This window comes from Rhinolophus sinicus, chromosome 14, assembly GCF_057876585.1.
Source record: "Rhinolophus sinicus isolate RSI-liver-muscle chromosome 14, RSI-T2T, whole genome shotgun sequence".
In the NCBI taxonomy this organism is placed as follows: Eukaryota; Metazoa; Chordata; class Mammalia; order Chiroptera; family Rhinolophidae; genus Rhinolophus; species Rhinolophus sinicus.
The window spans coordinates 105968630-105989857 of NC_142514.1; the positions used below are offsets into that span (position 1 = coordinate 105968630).

General features: G+C 50.0%; 1 protein-coding gene across 2 annotated transcripts; it reads right to left on the reverse strand.

The window, feature by feature from the left end:
* Positions 1-7927: 7927 nt before the first annotated feature.
* On the reverse strand, positions 7928-20740 carry HTR3A (5-hydroxytryptamine receptor 3A). 2 transcript variants are annotated; one of them, XM_019753304.3, is made up of 9 exons: positions 20497-20740; positions 17987-18153; positions 16865-16909; positions 14499-14608; positions 12864-13033; positions 10604-10764; positions 10045-10255; positions 9712-9933; positions 7942-8898 (listed from the first exon to the last, which is right to left on the reverse strand). In XM_019753304.3, exons 1-9 carry the CDS (start codon positions 20561-20563, stop codon positions 8600-8602), a joined length of 1452 nt encoding a protein of 483 aa, XP_019608863.2. In that variant the 5' UTR covers positions 20564-20740; the 3' UTR covers positions 7942-8599. The 2 variants fall into 2 exon arrangements, with proteins under 2 accessions (XP_019608862.2, XP_019608863.2); XM_019753303.3 differs by having other exon boundaries at positions 7928-8898; positions 9712-10255.
* Positions 20741-21228: the final 488 nt, after the last annotated feature.

Sequence of the window (21228 nt, forward strand, 5' to 3'; positions counted from 1 at the left end):
ACTCTGAGAACAGTGGAGAAGACAGTTAAACAGATCATCGCAATTCTGTGTAGTAAGTTGTAGAACAGAGGTATGTGTGGGTGTTACAAATACCTGGAGACGGAGGTATTAAGAACTCTCAGAGGAGATGAAATCTAAGCTGGATCTTGTAGGTTGAATAGGAACTTGGCAGAATGACATTCTAGGTAGAGGGACTAACGTGTAAAGGCTCATGATCAGAGCTTCCTGAGTGGCGCGACTCCAGGCGCTCCGTTCCTGCGGAGTTCTATGTAAATGGTGCCTCCGGGGTTGTACAATGCACAACCTGTGCAGTGTGACACGCAGCTCTACTAAGCTGGGGTCCAGATGCACGCAGGGGGTGGTGAGGCCGATCTGAAATCCCAGCACACACCACAGTTCAGGGTTGGACCTCTCACCTCATCCCCATTTCCTACCTTCTCCCTGATAGCAGACCCCTTAGGGCTGCTACTGCTTAGATATGACTGGCCCCAGGGGATTTCTGTTCTACTCTCAAAGTCCAGGGAACCCCCAGGGAGCAGTCAGAAAGCTAGGGAGAGACCCAAATGCATTTTCCCCTTTAGGAACACAATTGCATTTTCTCTTTACTCTGCAGGGGGACATGTGGGTTTCCTCCTCGACAAAAGAGATTATTAATGAAAAGTATACTTTTAAGGCAATGGTTTATCTGGGGATTCCTTGTGTATCCAGCCCAGTGTAGCGAACTTTCACTTCCATGGGGCACGGCCCCTCTGCCAGCAGCGACCCTTCCATCCTGCACCCACCCCGTCCCACCCCATATCCATCTCCCACTGCGGGGAGTCGCCAGAACCATGCCCTTCTGGTGGTGGGGGTGGAGGCCCTCAGAGCCCTGCCTGCCTGCCTAGGCCTGCCCAGTGCTGCTTCCTGTTCCAGAATCAGCTCATCCTTCTTGCTGGGGGCTGGAGGGCAGAGGCCAAAATGGGACTCCATGTAGCTCTGCTGAGGCCATGCGGCGTTTGACCTGTGACCCCACAGGAAATCCTTCTGACCTCTGAGGTGAAGCTCAGGAGGAAAACCATGACCTCACAGTGGACAAAGGGCGGCTCTGAGGCCTCTCCTCCCCTCCCCCAGCCTAAGGTCTCTTGACTCTAGAATCCGTGGGCCAGAAGCACTCTTGGCCTGACAGGCTGGGGAAGGGACTCAGCATGGGAGGGGCCAGGGAAACCCTAAAGAAGTAGGGTGGCCATACACCCTCCTTGCCTGGGACAGCCCCACAGTACAACATGCTGTTTGTGAATAATTATTAATAGTGCCTCTATTACCAGGACAGATGGATGATAAGTTATATTGTCATCCCAGCAGAAAGGGACTCATATAGAATCCACACTACCAACCCCTTCATTCAACAAATAACAAGCCTCATTCTATGCCAGGCACGTGTCTGGCCCTAGAGACACAGAGCTGAGTAAGAAGCACTTTGTTTCTGCTGTGGAGCTCGTGATTTTGGCAGAATTAGCCCCAAAACAGCTACTGTACAATGCGCAAGTTCTGGGGGAAAGTGATTTGTTCTCTTAAAGGGTTTCAGGTAAGGTTTACTGAGGAAGTGACATCAGGGGCTTCAATGGCCACCCAGGCTCCTGAAGTCTCCCTCCCCCTGCCCCATTCCCCACTCAGCCTCCTCAAGGCCCCACAGATTCTCTTCCCTGTTTCCTCAAGGCCCCACCCCCCATTCTCCACCCAGGCTCCTCAAGGCGCCTCTAGATTTCCCACCCAACTTCCTCAAGGTCCCCCCCAGATTCCCCAGTACCTTTGGTCTCTCTCTCATGACTTACTCCCTGCTCCCCACCCAAATGGGCAGTGCCAGTGAGAGCTGAAGAGCAGGTGAGAAAAAGGAGCTCAGATAAGGTCTTCACTCTGCCTAGGCCATGTTTCTTTCCCCAACCACATCCATTCACTTAAATGCAAAGCACGGATTAAGTGTTAGGCACATATAGTGGTGACTAGGACAAAAAATACTTGCTTTGGGGAACTTACAGTCTGGGAGCCAGGACTAATGCTAAATAAATCCCCCAACAATAAATAAATGAATAACAATTGTTGTGAGAGGAAAGAAATTGGGGAGAGTGTTGAAAGAGCTGTATATACTGGGTGAGGCTCAAGTGGTAGGAGAAATACTACTCACCTTCAGAAGACTTGAGGAATGAACCCCTTAGTGGGAATTTTAAGCCCAATGACAAACCCATATGGCAGATAGATTTGGGTTTCATTAGCGACGAGAACCAGAAAAATGAGTTCTTGGGTGAGAAGGGCAGGGGGCTGGATACGTCAACAAAGAGAAACGGACAGAGCAGGGAGCTGGTGCCTTACTCTCTGATTAAGTGTCACCTAGAGGGAAAGGCCGGATTTCCTGGACCTTAAGCTGGGAAGGTCTTCTAGAGGTTATCCTGTCCATTCCCCTGCCTGTACTTTCTCACACAAAATAGGTGGCTCTGGAGAAGGGGGTGGTGGCTCTGTTACAAGCTTCTGAGGGAAGTGGTTCTGCACCCTCTTCAGCGTTAACCCCTCTTGCCTCAGGAAGCCCTTACCACTGTCAAGCACCTCTCCCCTGAGGAAAATGAGCAGCCCTGTGTGTGGGGGAATGATGGGGGGAGAGGAGCTGCCTCCATCCTGATGCTCTCTCTTTGCTGCCAGGCTGGGGTCCTGACTCAATCCCTCCAGCCTTCTGCATTCATATCCCTGTCTCTTAAGATCACGGAGTAGCTCAGCATCCATCACCCTAACATTACTGCTCAAATGAATTTTGCTAACAGAAAGTATTATTTCTTATATAATATTAATTAAGTGGGTCTGAGATGGATCACACCTCAATTCTGCTGTGCAGAATTGGACAAGGAACTTAGACAAGCAGCTTCTAGATTTATGCATAAGAACAATAATAAAACCATGGTTAAAATTTACCAAGCATTTACTTTATGCTAGACCCTTTATTTGCAATGCTTCTTAATCCTCACAACATTCCCATTAAGTAGGTGCTATTATTGTATCTATTTTACAGGTAAGGAAAGTGAGGCACAGAGAAGTTAAACAACTTGCCTAAAATCTCATAGAGTGGTAGACAGAATGCCGCCCCTCCCCCCCACTTTAAAGATACCCACTTCCTAATCCTGGAACCTGTGATCATGTTTCATCACAAGGCAAAAGGGACATCATAAATGTGACTAATTTAAGGCTCTTGAGATAGGGACATTATTCTGACCATCTTGGGAGACCCACTGTAATCACAAAGGTCTTTATAAGGGAAAGAGGGAAGCAGAAGAGTCAGGGAAGGAGGTGTGACAAAGCAGAAAAATCTGAAGATATTACACTCCTGGCTTTGGAGATGGGGGAAGGGGCCATGGGCCAAAGAATACAGGCAGCCTGCAGAATCTGGAAACAGCGAGGAAACAGATTCTGCCTAGAACTTCCGGGAAGAACACAGCCCTGCCAATCCTGTTTGGACTTCTGACCTCTGGAACTGTAAAATAATAAATCTGTGTTTTAAGCTGATAATTTGTTGCAGCAGCAGCTAGGAACCAGTACGCACAGCTAGCATGTGGCATCAGCAAAATTATGGGCATTGCCCTGGAACAGGTAATGAAACTATGTCATGAACCCTGTGTGAGAGCAGTTTCACCTCTTCAGTCCTTACTCTGGAGCCCTTGGATGAGTATCTCCCAGAGTCCCACCCTCCCCATGTAACCCCTGCCCCTGCCTGCCTCCCCAGCTCCTGCTCTGGGTAGCACCTTACTCTCATCCTTCTTTTCTTAGGACCACTGAGGACCGTCGCCGAGCCCGCGTGGGATGATCTGGAGTTGGGGCTCTAGAAACATGGGCAGAAGTGAAAGGCAGAGAGTCCTCGATGGCCTGTATATGTAAGGGTCTTAGGTAAAAAAGCTTCATCATCGGGCAGTAATATCTTCATCGCATGAGCAGAAAATGGAAAAGCAACTAAGTATTTGGCTGGGAGAGGGGTCCAGGCCTAAGCACCTAAGAGGGGATCAGTGTGGGCACAGCTGTATGTTGGGGAGAGGGGGCAGTGGCTAGCCTCTGCCCACATCATCAGAACAAAAGGAAAGAGCTGGCCTTGAAGAAAGGGGGCTTCAGAGACCCCTGGGGAGGACTGGGGACAATAAAATATTTCACGAGTCCCCTCCATAGAATCTCTGGACTTTGCTGCCACCTTGTGGAAAGAATTTAGATGGACAGTGTTGTGTCAGCCCCTGGCCAAAGATGGACAAGAGTTTAGCTCTCTTTGCAGACGGGGACACGGGAGGTGGGATTGAATAGGAGAGATCTAGCCAGAATAAGGATAGACCACCCAGTTTGTGCCAGTGTCTATACACTTTCCCAGAGCAGGAACTCAAAGCTGTGGTTTTAGGGAGGAATTCTGTGCAAAGGAGCTGGGAATGTGCAGGGGAGGGGTGGGGTGGGGAGGGAAGTAACCGGAGAAAAAAGGACACAGAGGTATGGGACAGGAACTTCCATGGCTGAAAGTCTTTTTAAACAAAAGTGTTTGTTAGGTCATTGCTAGAAAAAAAAAAAAAAAAAAAAGACCGGTTTTTGGGGCATGCGGTCTAAACCACAGCAGCAGAGCTAGGCAGGAAAGACATGTCTGTTGTCCCGGAGTTTTACAGTGTTTTTATGCATCCAGTGGGGGTTGGGAGAAAGATGTAAGCTGTTCTGAAAGAATATACATTAGCTATAGACAAAGGGGACTGGAGAAAGTGAAGCAGGCAGTTCTGGAATTGGCACAGAGTCCGAGGAAGGAGTGGTTTTGCTCCCTTGGACAGGTTGTGGGCAAGCCCAGAAAGCTCATGTGTAAATCAGAAGCAGCCGCTCCTGGGGTTCGAAGGTGCCTGGCTATTCTCTCTTTAGAATAATCGTGAAAATAGCCACCTGGGAATTAATCTGAAGTTCCAACACACACTAGGAACGTGAGCAGTCTTTGGCAGAGCTGGCCTACAGCTATTAACAGGCTAGCTGTTCTGTCTCTTTCGCTCACTCTCTGGCTGCTGTAATTATAATTTAGAACACTTCAGAATATTTTTCTTGTCAGGTCCCAGATAGAAGAGATAGAGGATGTAGAGCAGTCTTCTGTTTCAGAGAGGGGTATTAAACCAGGGTTTAATTCTCTAACTGTGGCCGTCAGGGCTGGCCAATCACAGGACTTAATGGGAGAGCTCAAATTATAGAGGACCAAGTTAGAGGGGAAAAAAAAGCAACAAAATCCACCCAACTCGCAGCCACTGGTACTGCAGCTGATAGGTAATTATCTGCTCTTTGTGTGCAGTTCGGGCTCCCAACCCTGCCGGTCAGAACGGACCATGTGGGCCCAGGGAGAAGGCCAATGAGTTGGTGTCAGGCCAAGACAGTGTGGGGCCTGTCCAGACCCTTCTCCAGACCCTTCTCCACTTCTCTCCCCGCCCCACTCCACCCCTCCCCTCCCCTCTAGTCAGGGGAGGAGCTGCCCTCTCTTGCCCACCACCCCTCCCCAACACTGGGGAGGAGAGAGGAGTGATTAGCATGGGGCATTGTCCCGGGATAATGGGCCCCAGCTGCCGCGTGAAAGAAGAGACAAAGCGCCTGGCCGCTGCACACACATTATCGCCTTGTTAAATCTCTGTTATTAGATTAGATTCAAAATGTATTGATTCAGAGGCTGGGGGGAGGTGGGGAGGGAGGAGAATCTGGCTGGGGAATGCTAAACCACACCTCTCCATACTTTCTCCCTCCCCTTCCTTCACCCTACCAGGCAACTTGTCCTCCCTCCTATCCTCTCAGGGAAATCGCCCCCCAAGCCCATCTTCTGACTCTGAGCTCAGCTACTCTCCCTGGACTATCCTGAAAGCCACAGGATGTGCACTCCTGCGATGGGCTCTGAGCACGGGTTGCCATCATCCAGGAGGAAAGGCAGCCTCACAGTAGCTTCACAGCAGCCAGCCCCACAGCTTAGAGCACTCCCAAGGATTGGACACTTTCAAAACCTTTAATGGGATCTTCTGAGTAGAAGTGACAGGTTTTGGAAAGTGGGGTGGATGGGAAAAGGAGGTAAGACCTGGGAGTACTCATAGGAGTAGAGGAGTAGAGATGAGATAGAGAACAGGTGAGCTTCTCAGGAGTGCTGGCAAAGACGTGGTAAGTTTCTGATGTTCTCTCTGCTTAGGATAGAAGGAGAAGGAATGCGCTTAAGTGGCAGGAAGAGAGAAGGAAGCAGGTTCCAGGAAATACAACAGGTGGCAGGGACGTTCTGGGTCTTCTCATATCCCAGGCAGAGTGAAGGTCTCTTTGGGAGAAGATCAAGGTCAATATTGATGACGAGAGTTAGTACACTGGGAATTCGCTGGCCCTGGCCTCAGTTTCCCATGCCTGGGCAGCACAGCCGGCATGCAGATCGATGAGCTGATTGGCTGTGGCTAGTGGAGCAGAAGATGTTACACGTGGCAGCTCATTCTTGAGGTGGTTAATTGGCTGCCTCAGTGCTGGGCTCTGTTGCCCCATTGATTGTGGGCAAAGGGTGGGGAGGGGGAGATGAGGAATCAATAGGTTAATTAGTGTCTTACTAGCTCTCTGGTTGGACACTTTGTCAATAGGCACCCACTTACTGACCAGTGGTGCATCCACAGTGCCAGACTGTCCAAGTTTCTCTCTCTCTGGCCTGAGACATGAGAATCATTGAGCAGTATGAGGGCCCAGCAAGTTCAAGTGGAGTGGGGCAGCTTTTGATGCCAAGACGAGGCTCCAAAGTGTGGGCTGCAGAGACCATCCTAAGAGTGTTGGGATGAAACATATCTACTCAGTAGGAAGCAACAATTGTGAATGGGCACCACTCTCCAGCCCCACAATCTCCTGCTTTTGCTGGGAGACCTTGATACCTATCCACCAATAAAACAAGGATAAATATAAAATCCCTAACAAATGTCAAAAGCACACATGTCTGGTGTAGAAGTAGCAGATGAAACCTCACTGCAGTTCACCTTCGGAACCAGCAGCCAGTTAGACAATGTGGAATGAAATCTTGCTGCTTGCTGTGGAACCTGGGGTGAAAAGAAGCTGAGAGAAGCTGAACCAGACAAGCTCCCTTCCTCAGCTTCTCGGCTCCCAAGGGCCCAAGATTCTGCGCTCCCCCAACCTCCAGGGTAGTCTACTAACTAAAACTGCAGAGTTTGGGACCAAGGGAAGGTATAACTTCAGGTGTTCCATGCTGAATCCTGTGTAACTGGCTAACCTGGAACACATCATTTCAGACATTTCTTTTTGGTCCTTTCCCTCTAGCCCGGCAGTGTTCAGACTCTGTCCACATGCCTTCCTCTGAGTGAGAGGCAGCCCAAGACAAGGAGAGGGATGAGGCTGGAATGAGAAAGGGAGAACCAGAGAAAGCCTCAGGCAATCCTGGAGGACACTATCATCGCTCTTGGTGGGTTCTGGCATTCCTTTCCTCGGAATGCTTGTGAGCTGGGTGGAGTAACAGAGCTGGGGTGCTCTCAGCATGTCTTAAAACCCTGAAGTCTGGGGGAGGGGCCAGGGTACAAGTAAGATCAAATACCACGTCCCCGCCTCTGCTTCCCTCATGGTCCTGCTTGCTAGTGGATGTGCCAGGGGCTGAGTGCTGCGAGTTCCCAAAGGAGATTAAGAATCTCAAGCCTTAGCTTTCTCTCTTTCCAACACAAAAACCAGGTGCTGCTGGCCATGGTGCTGATGTCCTCGTCTTCATTGCAGGATCCTCTAGCAGGGAGAGAACTTGATCCCAGCTTCACTGAGAGACCTCGTTGAGCCTAGGTTGATTACAGGACTGTGTGGATCCTTCCAGCATCTTTCCAGGGGGTCACAGAACTGAGAAACCGCCTGGTCCTGACTCTCCCACCTTAAATCCCACCTCTTATTGTTTCTTCATAACAACCAACATTTGGTCACCACCCAATTCCTTGGGGGCAGGAAGCACCAAACAACGGAAGCCACAGATAATTCTCCAACTTCATTTCCACCAGTAACTTTAAACCTCTTCTTTCACCGACCCAGCTGCTGACAAATGGTCAAGAAGAGAGTTTAGAGCTTCATCGCATTTTATTATCCCCCCACCCCCACCATCTGATGAAACATGAATGTTCAGGGAAGTGGTCACAGGTGAGGTAAAGAAGGAGATATTAGTATTAGATAAACCCAATGCAGAGTTACCAGGCCCCAGTAGCAGAGAGTTGGTTTGCCTTTGATTTCTAAAAACAAGGTTGAGGGAGATGAGCAGAATTCTACAGTATCTTATTCAGGGAGGTACCCCTGGAGAAACTGTGCTTGATGCATAGATATATAGAATGAAGTTAGGGGATGCACAGGCTTCTCTTAATCTAAGACAACATGTTTTAAAACCATAATGGACAGGTGGTGGGGGGAGAGGACCTAAGGGTCTTGAACATCAAGGTTTGAGGGGAAGAGCTGAGGCCCGGGTTTGGGATTGCAGAGATGAACTGGCATTGGAAACAAGGATGGAACTGTGCATGTGTCTTGAGAACGTCCTTGGTGTCCCCTGGGCTCTGAAATTCTCCCATCCCATCCTAAGCAGTACCTTCCCACTGCTGGGCTATACCCATCAGGAATACTGCCAGATGGACCAGAGTGTGACCAGAGTGATGCTGTAGGCCAGCACCGCCAGCAGGTAGATGCGGAAAAGCAGCCTGTCCAGCACAGAGCCCACACGCAGCCAGTCACGGGCCACCTCTCGGCTCTCCTCCCGTTTCTCCAGGAAGTGCCGGATGGAGGTCAGCTCCTGCAGCAGCCCACGCACTGCCAGGGAGGCCTCCCGCACTGGTGTGGGAGGGCTGCCTCTGCCCCTCCGGGTCCTGTCCACGTCCACGGGTCCTCCCACATGGCTGCAGTGGTTTCCTATGTCTGGAAGAAAGACAGAGCATTGGCAAGGGATGAAGGCCCAGCCGATGGCCTGAACTCTGTACCGTATGTTTCTTTGGCCTGCAGAAATTTTTATTATGAACAATTTCAGACATAAGGAGTATCGAGAATAACTTACATATTTGTGTATCCACCATCCGACTTAAAGCAAATACAGAAATCCAGTACAATGAAAGATTCCCGTATACCTCTGCGTGGTCACACCCTCCATCCCTGCTCCAAGGCACCACATCAGGAAATTGGTGTTTATCCTTCCCATGCACTTTGGTTTTTAAACTCATGAGCTTTGCCTAGCAGTTTGATGTCCATTATTTCACTTGAACCTCACAACAGCCCCATGAAAGCAGAGAGGGGGTAATTAACTCTATGTGAAGGTGCTAAAGCTCAGAGAGGTCATGTAACTACCCTGTGGCCACACAGCTGGTGCATCCCTTAACAGTGAGGCCACCAAGGCCTAGGTGTTGGCACTCTGAGTTCACTGCTTTCTCTCGTGACTCTGTGTCTCTGCACCGGAAAACACACCTTCAGATACCATTACCTTCACCAGGTGAGCAATGAGATTAGTCATTGGGCAGGTGGGTGCCCTAGTTCATTAGCTCATGATGAGATGGTCTTAGGTTAACCAAACATCTTCTGTAAAAGGCCTGGCCCTCGCCAGAAAGGAGGACAAAAAGAAAAGGACTGGGGTGGAGTGGTTTAAAACACTCATTTAGAGAGCATGGCACATCCTCCAGAGACACTCTACCATGAGTCTGCACCCGGGCCAGAAGGACACTGGGACCCTTTCCCTCTCACCTGAGCACTCATTGGTCTTGGTGGCCTGGGAGGTGGCTGGGCGCCTGTGGGAAGTTGCCTGCTCCCCTAGGCAAAGCAGCAGGGCCACTCTGTCGAGGACCAGGTGCCGCAGCCAGGCGGGCACGGGCTGCTGCAGGTCTTGTTTGTGCACCAGCCGCACGATGAGGATGGTCTCAGCCAAGCTTATCACCAGCAGAGCCATGCACACGACGAAGTAGACACCTGTGCATTCAGGGCAGGGAGGGAGCGAGGGCTGACACACACAGCAGGGGGGAGGCGGCCATTCCTCAGTTCCTGGGCCATACCGCACTCTGCCCCAGGGGGGACCCTTACCAATAAGGGGAGTGCCGATGGCAGTGGCTGGCAGCGTGTCCGACACGATGATCAGGAAGACAGAGTAGCCCAGGAGGAGCGTGATCTTGAAGGAGACCCTCTCCCCACTGTCCGGGGGCAGGTAGAAGCCCACAATGTCCATGACCATGAGGAAGATGCTGGGCAGCAGCAGGCTGACCGCGTAGAACAGGGGCCGCCGGCGAATGACCACCTGGGACCGGAGAGCAGCTCTGGGGGAAGACTGGGGCGCACAGGGCCTGCACCCAGGAGCCACCACCCCATCTCTGACCCCTAGCTTTGTGGCGCTCTCAACCTCTCTTGCCAGAGAAGGAAACAGAGCCACATTCTGTCTCTGGATCCAGCCTCATGCTGCTCAGTGAGGGGAAGTTCAGTTGTTTCCCCATCTACTTCTTTGAAGATCCCGTGGTGAGTGTGGCCTTGGAGTTGGGCAAAGTGCCACAGAGCTTCTGCCCCATATGCCTCCTTAAGTCTACCTGGGGGTGACACTCTAGTAGTTCTAGTCATCAATTTACCCACATCTGCTCCCTGTCCCACTCACGTAGAACTTCATTTCTGCATAGCAGTTGCTGCTTTCGATACTGAACTCCCGAAACTGGGTCAGCACTCCCAGAAGCTCCCACTCGCCTTGGTTCATGAAGACGCTCTTGTCGAACTTCACCTTTTCTGGCAAGCGCCACAGGGAGATGTTAATGTCCTGGACTGAGAGAGAAGGAATCAAGCCAGCTCTGGAGTTTAGTGCCGGAGCGCACCAGGCCCTGTGGTCCTGGGGCACAGAGTGGCCACACCCACGACTTAGCTCATCTCAGCCTCCGTTTCCTCAGCTACAAAATGAGATAACTGTTCACGCTGACCTATCTGGACAGCAGGACTGTAGTGAGGGAGATGGAGTCTTGAATGAAATCACACAGCAAAATGCAAAGAACCAGACAGCTCATTTATTAGAAATGCCCCCACTCTTACACACACACACACACACACACACACACACACACACACACACATACTCTGCTTCCACACACTTTCTAGGTGTCCCTGTTAGAATTACCTGTTTGGGAAATGAACAAAAATCAATATTCTTCACTTTTGCCTTCATAGAGCCACCTGTCTTTAAAGGTGAATTAGGAAACAAGCAAACCCCCACTTACAGAATAGCAGTCTTACTTCTCTGTATCTGTATTAGAGAAACAGACATGCATATGTACCAGAGGACAGGAATATCCATTACAGCAAAATAGTGGGAAAGATCTAAATATCCACTAATCAAGAAAATGCCTAATAAACTATGATGTATGCATACCATGAAATATGGTGTGGAATTTGAGTCCGAATTTGAGGGAGATCTAAATATACACTAACTTGGAAAAATGTCCAAGACCTGTTGTTGAGTAAAAAGAATCAAGTAGCAGTAGCATAAATGATACATTCATGTAAAAAAACAACAACTATAGAATAATTTCCATGTACTTTCATACCTATGTATAATACACACACACACACACACATATATATGCAAAGGATAGAGAAGGACTGGGAAGAACATACTATATGAAGCTTATACTGATAAAAGTTGGTAAATCTAGGTGTGGGGAATTGGTGGAGTTTGGGATTGAGGGTAGAGATCAAAGGCCAAAGGTTATTTGTAATTCTGGTTTTTGTTCAAGGAAGTTATGCATTACCTTTGTAATTTCCAGTGGGTGCAATAAAAGCAGAAGAGATGTGGAGGACGCCTTTTCGCAGCGGGGTGAAGCTCACTTCATTAGACCTTAGTGAGCACCTAGCATTCACCCACGCAGTGTAAACTTGCCAGCACCTTTCTCTGTGCCAGGCACTGTGCTGGTATCTAATGGTGGGACAGAAATCATGCTCCTGCCCTCTCTAAGTTTATATCTGGTAGAGAAGTTGACATTGAACAAATACTTATAAATGCAATAGAAGTGGGAAGAACAGTAGGCTATAAATTTGGGCATCGGGGATACCTCTTCTGGGGGATAAAATGTGTTTTCCCCAAGGAGCTCACACTGATGCTGTGATTCGAAGGTGAGTAGAGGAGTTGGACGAGCCAGGTGTGGTTGGGGCAAGAGTGGGCCAAGAAGGGGAGCAGGAAAGAGAGGAGGGAGGAGCAAAGTGGCCCTGGAGAGGATGCAGGATGTGATAAAGGGAAAGAACAGGGATTGTGGGGCCTTCCAGGGAGACAGCTGGGCCGGAGCAGAGCTCAGGGGAGCATGCGTGAGACGAGGCTGGAGAGGTGGGCTGTGGGCAAGGCCAGACTTTGCAGGCCCCTATCAGCCAGGTGAAGGATTTGATTGTCTCAGGAGTGCCAGGAAGCCATTGAGCCTTTTAAGCAAAGAGTGACTGATCAGATTTGCATTTTAATGAGACCTCCCAGTTTGCTGTGAGGAACATGAATGGGAGGGGGACAGGAATGACAATGAGAACAGCCAGGAGGTTACTGCAGAAACCTGGACACAGGATCGGGGGAGGATGAATCAGTGGACAGGAGAAGCGGGTGGCTGGGAGAGACGCTGAGTGCAGAACCTAGTAGCGATCTTGGGAAAGGATTGGCCCTTACTGAGTGTCTTGCGGTCAGTTTACACTTCAACCCACATGACGACTAAGGGAGATGTAAGAGCAACCATGTTAGTCCCACTTGAAGGATAAGGAAAGAGAGGCTCAGTGGCATTAAGAAAATAAATGATAAGTAGGTTGGATAAGGGAAAACACATCCTAGGATGTGTTCCTCACTTGGGTGTCTCTGGGTCCCCCAACCTCTGCCCCACCTCCGAAGCCCATCTACTCACTGGTGTGCAGCCAGCTGGTGAAGGTCAGTGAGCAGTTCTGCACGTCGAAGGGGAAGTTGTAGATGTCCAGGCTACAGGCAGTCACCACCTGGAGGGGCTTGTAGTTCTGGACCTCACCATGATGCCGGACATACACATACGGGATATCTGGAGACTTCCCCACGTCCACACTGGCCAGGGAAGAGGGGTCAATTTGGAGCTCAAGGAGTAGGTCAAGCCCTGGGAGTCTGAAGGTCTCCGAGCAACCCAGCAGGGAAAGAAATTCAGGGAGGGTCTAGGCAGCAGGACAACCTGCACTGTTTTTCCTAGCCTTGATTTTTCCAGCCTCCTTCTCTGTTTTAGGCTTCCTTACCTGCCATTGTCAAGGCGACTTTCCAAGCAGGAAAGGGCATGTCTTTATTTCACTGGAAACCTAGCCACAAAATGCAGGCAAGGAATCTATGGACCCCACAGCCACAGGCTCTCAGGAGCATGCCTAGTTGTCCCTGTGCTGCCACCCAGTGGGCTGGGCAGACCTCGGCTCCCAGGATGACCAGCCAAGGGACAATGGGACGGTTTGGTGGGAAAGCAGAACTTTGGGTTCTCCTGACTCGGGCTCCTCTTTGCTTCCCATCCCTAGAAGTCCTGTGAAATGAGATTAATTGTCTCTGGAGGAAAAGGAACTAGAAAAATCATTGAGAAGAACTGGGCATGGCAGGAAAGACTTTGTCCCACTTTCTCAGCAGATCCCTGACCCCCAACGTCTCCCAAGTGACCACTATGGCATCGAGTGGCCTAAGACTGAGATTTCTGAGCCTCAGCCTTCTGTGGAATCAGGCTGAGAGATGAGAATTCAAGACTAAAGCTACTTCACTGTTCATACTGGAGATCCAGCCAGAAACTGGGACTTTTCTCAAATCCTTCCAGCCTGGGCTATGCAGGCATGGGTTTCCAGGTTGACTGCTTCTCATGAAAAGCAGTGTGAGTGGCATCCCCTGGAGCTGGGCAATGCAGTGGGGACTGGGTGGGGGGTGACCGGGCCCCGGCCACCTTCTCCTTCCATCCGTCACCCATAGCCGTCTTCCCTGCACTTGTGTTCAGAAGCCCAGGCAGTGGAGCCTGAAGACACCTGAAGGACGGGGAGGAGGAATGTGGGCTGGGGCAAAGAGACAGTGTCTGGCTGCTGAGAGTGAAGTGGGACCCACTTCAGAATGAGGGTTCAATTTGTGGCTAGTCAGGCACACGTGTGGCTTGAGAGATGTGAGTGTCTCCCAGCTCCAAATCTCCCCTGTGGACAGTGGTCATCATCAGCACTTCCTTCCTTTCAGTGACATTACTGTCTCTTTAAAAAGCAGCTGTTTCTCATTTGGCTGTTATAACAATGTGAGTTCATTCACTGGCTTCTCTTCCCCCAGGAAGGGGGCCCTTACACCAAGAACTAGAGTTTCAGTATCAAGCATAGAAAAAGAGGAATTTTACACAAGCAAAGGGGGAAAAAAAAGACAAATGGGAATTTGGGCCCAAGCCAACTTTACCTACAGTTCTGCACGTCTGGGTGGGACAGCCGAAATGCAGCAGCAGTGACCCGGTCTCCCCACCCCTGCCGTCGCAGCCCCTCAGCCACCCTGCCGCCCGGCATCTGATGCCAGTACTCACAACTCATTGATAAGAATATCCGGGACCCAGATGCTGTCCGTGGGGATGGACAACTTGGTGATGTTGTCGAAATCCTCGGGGTTCCACTGGAGAAACTCGTCAGTCCAGTACTAGGGGAGGGAGGAGCAGGAGCCGTCACAGGCAGCCCCCTCCGTCTCCAGTGGGGTTGTCCTCAGCTCAGGCCGACTTCACCGCTCGTGCCAAGGCGACAGGCGAGCATCGGGTGTCATTGGCCTCCAAATCACTCCGCAGTACCCGAGAGACCCCCTGCCACTGGACTCACTCACTCCCTTCATGCAAATACGACACAGACACGTGCAGCCAAAGCACAGGTCATTTCTACTGTTTTGAATTCCCTCTCCACCAACTGAGGGATCTTAAACAAAGAGCTTCTTGGGTCTTGGTCTGCACGTATGCAAATCGGGAGCATAACGTGCGCCTCACAAGTAGGCATGGTCACTGTTTTGATCAATGCATTTTCCACTATCTTGCCAGAATGACTGATGTAAAAAAAAAAAAAATATATATATATATATATATATATATATTTAAACATTTCACATGTTATTTGAAAATATGAGAAAAAGGTGGTGCGTCAGTGGGAGCGGTCTATGAGGACTGGCATGCTAAATAAATGGTGCGATACTTGGGGGGTTAATAGATTATGTTTATGTATTATCACTGGTAACAGAGAAAATAATGTGAACTAAATACAAGCATGACTAGATTGAAATAAGAATATGTCTTTTAAATCACAAGAAAAAAAGCAAAAAGGACACACATTGAAAGGGTTATAAAATATAATATAATGAATTACCCTAATTTTATAGAAACATAAAATGTAAATTTGATCATGTCACTGCCTTGCTTCAAATTCTTCAGTGGCGTCCCATGGGCAATAGGGTAAAGTTAAACCTAATGGTCAACAAAATCTGGCCTCCACCCATCTGTTTAGTGTTTTGTTTTGTTTTTTTGCCATGCCTCTCTGTAGCGTTTACACTCTAGGCACATGGAATTAAACACTGTTGAAACCTCCGCATCTGGGCACACCCTGCCCCTCTCCCATACTGCAGCTCTTGTCTTCTTTATTGGGGTGAGTCATCCTTCCAGACTTAACCAACTCACCTGTCTGTTCCTTTCTCCTGGAATCTTTTGTGAACCCCACCCCTCAGGCTAGGTTTTACGTGCCTCCTCTGTACTTTCATGGTTGACATCTTGTCCTTGGTACATTGGGGTGGCTGTCTTGCTGCATTTAATTGTCTAATTGTCTAATCTGTGAGCTTACGATGGGCAGGACCCCGAGTCTAGTTTGTGTCTCCAATTCTGGTCCCTTAGCACAGTCTCTGGCATATATAGATGGGTATCTCCTCACTGCTGGGACAGACAAGTGACCCTAGAGGCTGAGAGGTGGGACCTAGGCCTGCTGTCCACGTAAAGGAGCTCCTAGCTGCCTGTTCTTTCTTGGGTCCCTTCCCTTGAGGCAGGACATGGTCTGTATTTAGGGACCTCCCTGAGGCAGAAAGGGAGCAGTATGTCAGAAATCAGTATTCTGGCTTCTTCCTTCACCCCACTCCTCATCTCATGAGCGGGTGGTGTGGAGTGTGCCGTGAGGCGCAGGAAGGGATTTAACAGAGACCCGCATGTGCTACACCAGGTGTGTCCCCAGAGCCTCTCTCAGGTTCGCCCTCCATGAACTGTCCTCGTCACCCTGCTCCCCCTCTCTTCAGCCACTTTAGCTTCCCCTCTGCTCTGATGTGATCCCCCACAGCCCCAGGGGCCGCCAGAGCAGGACACAACTGTGGACAGGCCACTGTTTGCCTGCCCTCCCCCACCAAGCCAGAAATGCTGCTACGGCCTCAGAGACTTCCACACATCAGTGCCTGACCAATGCCCAGCAGGAGCTGGAAGAGTGGGGAAATGGCCAAGGATGTGAGGACTAAGTGCACGGGAATCATCCTGTTTCAATCACCCCATTTGCTTGTTGTTCAATTTGGCTTAATAGAAGGAAGAGCTTTCGAGCAATTAAAGCTGTTTGAAAATGAAGTAACTGCCTTCTGAGCTCCCAGTCACTGGAGGTGTTCAATCAACAGAGGTTGGACAAGCACTTGTTTGGGATGCCGTGAAGGTTTTCAGAACCCAGAGCGGGTCGGAGGATTTCTCCTCCACTGACCTTTACATTTGTTTCCATTCCCAGTCCTGAGTTCAAGGAGTCCAGGCTCCTGGATCTCATGCTGAACACGCCCATGAACCTCTCCCCACTTCCCTCACCAAGGCCTCTGAGTTTCCTGACGCCTTGAGGTGGAGAAATCCTTCCTGAAGGGTAAGTCATGTCTCAGGAAACGTGGGAGAAGGGCTGTTCTGCTTACCTGCCGGTACCAGATGTAGGTGGTCAGCACCTGATTCTTCTCGTCCTGAGAAAGAAAAGGGAGCTTAGCATAGGTGGCCTTGTGGTCTGGGGTTCCGCCCTGCACAGGCCGCCCCTCGAAGGAGCTGTTGCTTCATATCCCTAGTCCCTTGGGAAGTGAGAGTCAAGAAAAGGGGCAGGGAGAAGGGGCCAGCCAGGAAAAGTTCGTCATTTACTAGGCTACACCTACAAAGAAATGCAGTAACACACACACACACTTATATATACCTTTTATTATGTCATGTATTAAAATGTGTATACATTTTTTGGCACCCCTGTTATATATTTTACATATATGATATATATAACACAATAGAAGATAGTAATACAAGGCATATATAACAATATCATCTCTCTCTCTCCATATATATATATATATATATATATATATATATATATATATATGCCCTAGTGTGAAGTCAAGAAGTATGAAACCATATAGAGTGAAAAATTCATCACCCTCCCTCCCTCCCTCCCATCTAATTTCCTATTTCCCTTCACAAAACAGCCACATGGTCTGTATCGGAGATTATGAGGTCAGTTCCTGCCCACTCTATCCCAGCCCAGTGCCCTGCATTTCTATAATTGCCTACTTGTTTATCTCTGTACATGGTCAACCTCTTGTGCTGGACTGTGCACCCTGCCCTACTTGATGAAGGAATCAATTAATTAATTGATTTATGATTAACTCTTCAACAACCATTGAGTAATACCCACCATGTACCAGGGACCTGTGTAAAAACATCAGGGCGCGGAGATGAATAGGACAGTCTGAACCCTATGTAACACAGCTTACATAGGGAGACAGTTACCATGCTACCGTCTGTGAAGAAACACATGTGGTAAGTGGCCCACTGGCCATAGGGCTGTGGCAGAAGCAGCCACACAGGTCACCTGGTTTCCTGCTTTGTGCAGCTGTGCACACGGTGGGTGCTGCTGTCTGCTGCAGTCTGTCCTGAGCCGTGGTACCTGACCACGGGTACTATCGATACGAGAAAGCCTGCCATGCTGCCCAGGGGATAACTGGCCTCCCACCCCAAGCTGCCACCTCTGAGTTGGGGGCAGAGTAGGGCTGAGCACTCACCACACTGAGGATGGCATAGACAATGATGTCAATGGATACAGTAGTTGGCTTCCTCCAGTCCCGCACAGGTCGCACGCCTTTCTTATAGTTGGTGAAGAGGTAATCCGACAGCCTCCCCAGAGCGGGCCTGGAGGTATTATGGGCCTGGAAGCCCCCCCTGTGCCTGGCTGGGAGAAAGAACAGTTCAAAGTGGCCATCAGAGCCTGGGTCTTTCTTTGGTTCTCTTGTCCAGGTTTGAAAGCTATTAAAAGGAAAGTGTCCTCACCATTCCCACCTCACAAAATTCCAGATACCCCCACAGACTGAAATTTTCATCACTATAGCATTTTATCTTCAGAGATTTCTGCCAAAATTCAAAGGTATTATCTCTTAAGGGTAAACTGTGCATTAATTTATATGAGAGAGGAAGCTGAGTTGTAAGGGAAGGTAAAACAGACAGGTGAGGTCTGAAGTAAGCCAAGGGCTGAGAATGGTTGAGAGTAGATAACTGCCCAGAGGAGGTCAGCCTGCGGGCTCTGGTAAGGGGCTCTTGGGGAGCTAAAGGGGAGCTGGCCCTGGGTGTATGAAACCGGTAGGTGAGAGGGATGCAAAAAAAGTGGCCCTAAGTGCACTGTTTTTAAGCCCAATGGTCTGCATGAGGGTCTGCCTCAGCCAAGGTCAGACTCACTGTCCACAAAGCTCCTCATCATCTCCTTGACCTCGGCCTGCAACTGACAAAGAAAGAAGGGTGGACATCCAGGGAAAACTGACATCTCCTCTCCCTCCAGCAAAATCCACCCCAAGTAGCTCCCCTTCCCCACTTCTATGTGCACACAAACTCCTGGGGGACAGTTTACCAGGTCCCTTCATAAGGTTGCTATGTGAGCAAATTTGATGGAGTTAGGAAGAGGGTTAGGGGTGAGGTGTGGAGGAAGCAAGGAGACACCAAATTGTTCCCAGAGCAAGAGTACAAAACAGTGACGAGAAAACCCAGTTCCTAGGCCCTAGCCCCATTCTATGGAGAGTTCGTGTGCACCTCAGATAGCCCTCTAGGAAATGGTAGAAGCACTTCCTGAAAGGTGCCAAGAAATATGAAGGTGAAAGGTGTAGGGTGGGGAAGCGAGAGCACCCTAAAGACCAGGGTACAAGCTCCAAGGCCTGAGGGGACTGGCAAGGTGAGACCTAGTGCCAGCGGGCCTGGCTTTCTCTAAAGAAGACTGCCTCTTCTCTCATCTTGTCTATGATAAGTGTAACCAGTACAGCAAATTGGTCCTACAGAGTCCCCTTCTTGCCCCTCACCTACCTATCCCTGATAAACTTCCAAATTCTCTTGGAACACAGGAAAGCAGTGAGAGAAGATAAGAGAGCATTTATTGAGTGTCTCCTTTAGAATAATATTAGTTAACATTTTACTCATTTCAATCTTACAACAGCCCACTGGGGTGGGTGTCGTGATAGCCCATTTTACAGATAAAGATCCCCAAGGCTCAGAAAGGTGAGTCCTATGTTCTGCAAGTAGAGAAACTGGGATTCAAACCCAGAGCCCTGTGTGTCTTCACTACAGCAGTGGCAGCCCAGATTCTATTGTCTGGGACCCTGACCAGTTTGGAGAGAACCAGACTGGGCCCTGCAGGCCCCAGAGCAAAGGGCCATTTCTGGGAGGGGCAGAATTTCTTCTCAGCCAGGGAAGCCCCAGAACAGTCGTAACTTACAGCCTGGGTCTGCTTGTCCTGCTGAGCTTCCCCAATGACAGCTCACGAGGAGAAAAATCATCGTGCCCATAAGCCCTTCATGTCTGTCCAGCCCCCCGTCCATCCTAATTGTGCCTCAGCCCCAGCTTCAACCCAGCTCTGGATGAGGAGAAAAACTTCCAAAATGGGGAATGAATGTTATCTGCAGCAAAAGGAAACAACAGATCCTTTTGTGACTAAAATACCCTGCATCCACAGGAGGCAGAAAGAATGGGTGGGGAATGCAGAGAGAAGTTTGGTGTTATTGGAATTTAACCCTGGAAGGGAACTTTAGGAAACCCAAAGAACCCATGCAATGAAACCAGTGAAGCTGGGGAAAGATGATACATTAATTCTGGTCTCCACTCTGCCGCTAACGAGCTGTGTGGTCTTGAGAGAATTACTCCCCTTTTCTGAACCACAGCATTCCCATTTATAACAAGAAGCAGTGGACCAAATGAGCGCATGAAGATCCTTTGCAGCTGCCTTTTGACGAGTGTAGGGCAGGACACAGTGGAGAGGAGCCCGTCTCCTGCACCTGTCTGCGCATTTCCACCACAGCAGGCTGCTTCTCTGCTCCCCTCTCAGCAAGCCCTGCTGTCACCCGATGCTCAACCTCCCCAACATTCTAGCTGGACCACAGTGCCTCAAAATGCTCTTCTGCTCATATGTGGGAGATCCATGCATTTCCTGCAGCTGTACCCACCCCAAAACCCAATTTTCTTCAACCCTTGGCGGAATCAAGCACCCCCTCCATCCCCTCTATAGATGGCTGACCAAGTCCTACCCGTCGCCCCTTACCTTCTCCCTGTGTCAGAAGCATGCCCAGAAGCAAGGTGAGCAGCGTCTGTGGGACCCACAGCAGCATGGTGAGCTCCCCAAGGTGTGGGTGCCTCGGAGAGGACTGGTGTTCAGGGTGGGCCCTGCCGAGGGCCAGCCTATTCCCACTCTGCCAGCCTCATGTCCCAGCCAGCCTGCCTCTCCAGGCTGCTCCCCAGCACCTTCTGAGGCTGCAGCCTGACACTGCTCAGCCCATCCGGGTTGGGAAGCTGCCAAGTTTGCCTGCAATCAATTCTTCAGCTGAATCAGGTTTCAGGGTGGGAGGGAAGGGGAGCGGACCTCTGAGAAGGGAGCCTGCCCTGCTGTCATGTGGCTGGAGCTCAGTCCACCCATTCAGCCAGGTGGTTTGGCCAAGGAGCAGCTTGGGGACCAGGGGCTGCAGGAGCCTCTGGAGCAAGGGTACAGTCTGTCTGCTGGGAGGTGCTCCAGGCAGCTGCCTTAATTTATGTCCCACAGCAAGTATGTCTTGTAGCACTGGGCTGGGGCTGGGAGGGGTGAGGTAGGAGGAGCAGTAGGGCCATGCTCTTGCTCCACAGAGTGACATAGTGCCCCTAGCTAAGCAGGTGACTGGGCATCTCTACAGACAGTAGAAGGGGACCTGGAGTCGCCTAATGTCTGCCCTTTTGTCCTCACTCAAATATTCATATTGAAATATTTTAGAAGGAATACACACACACACACACACACACACAC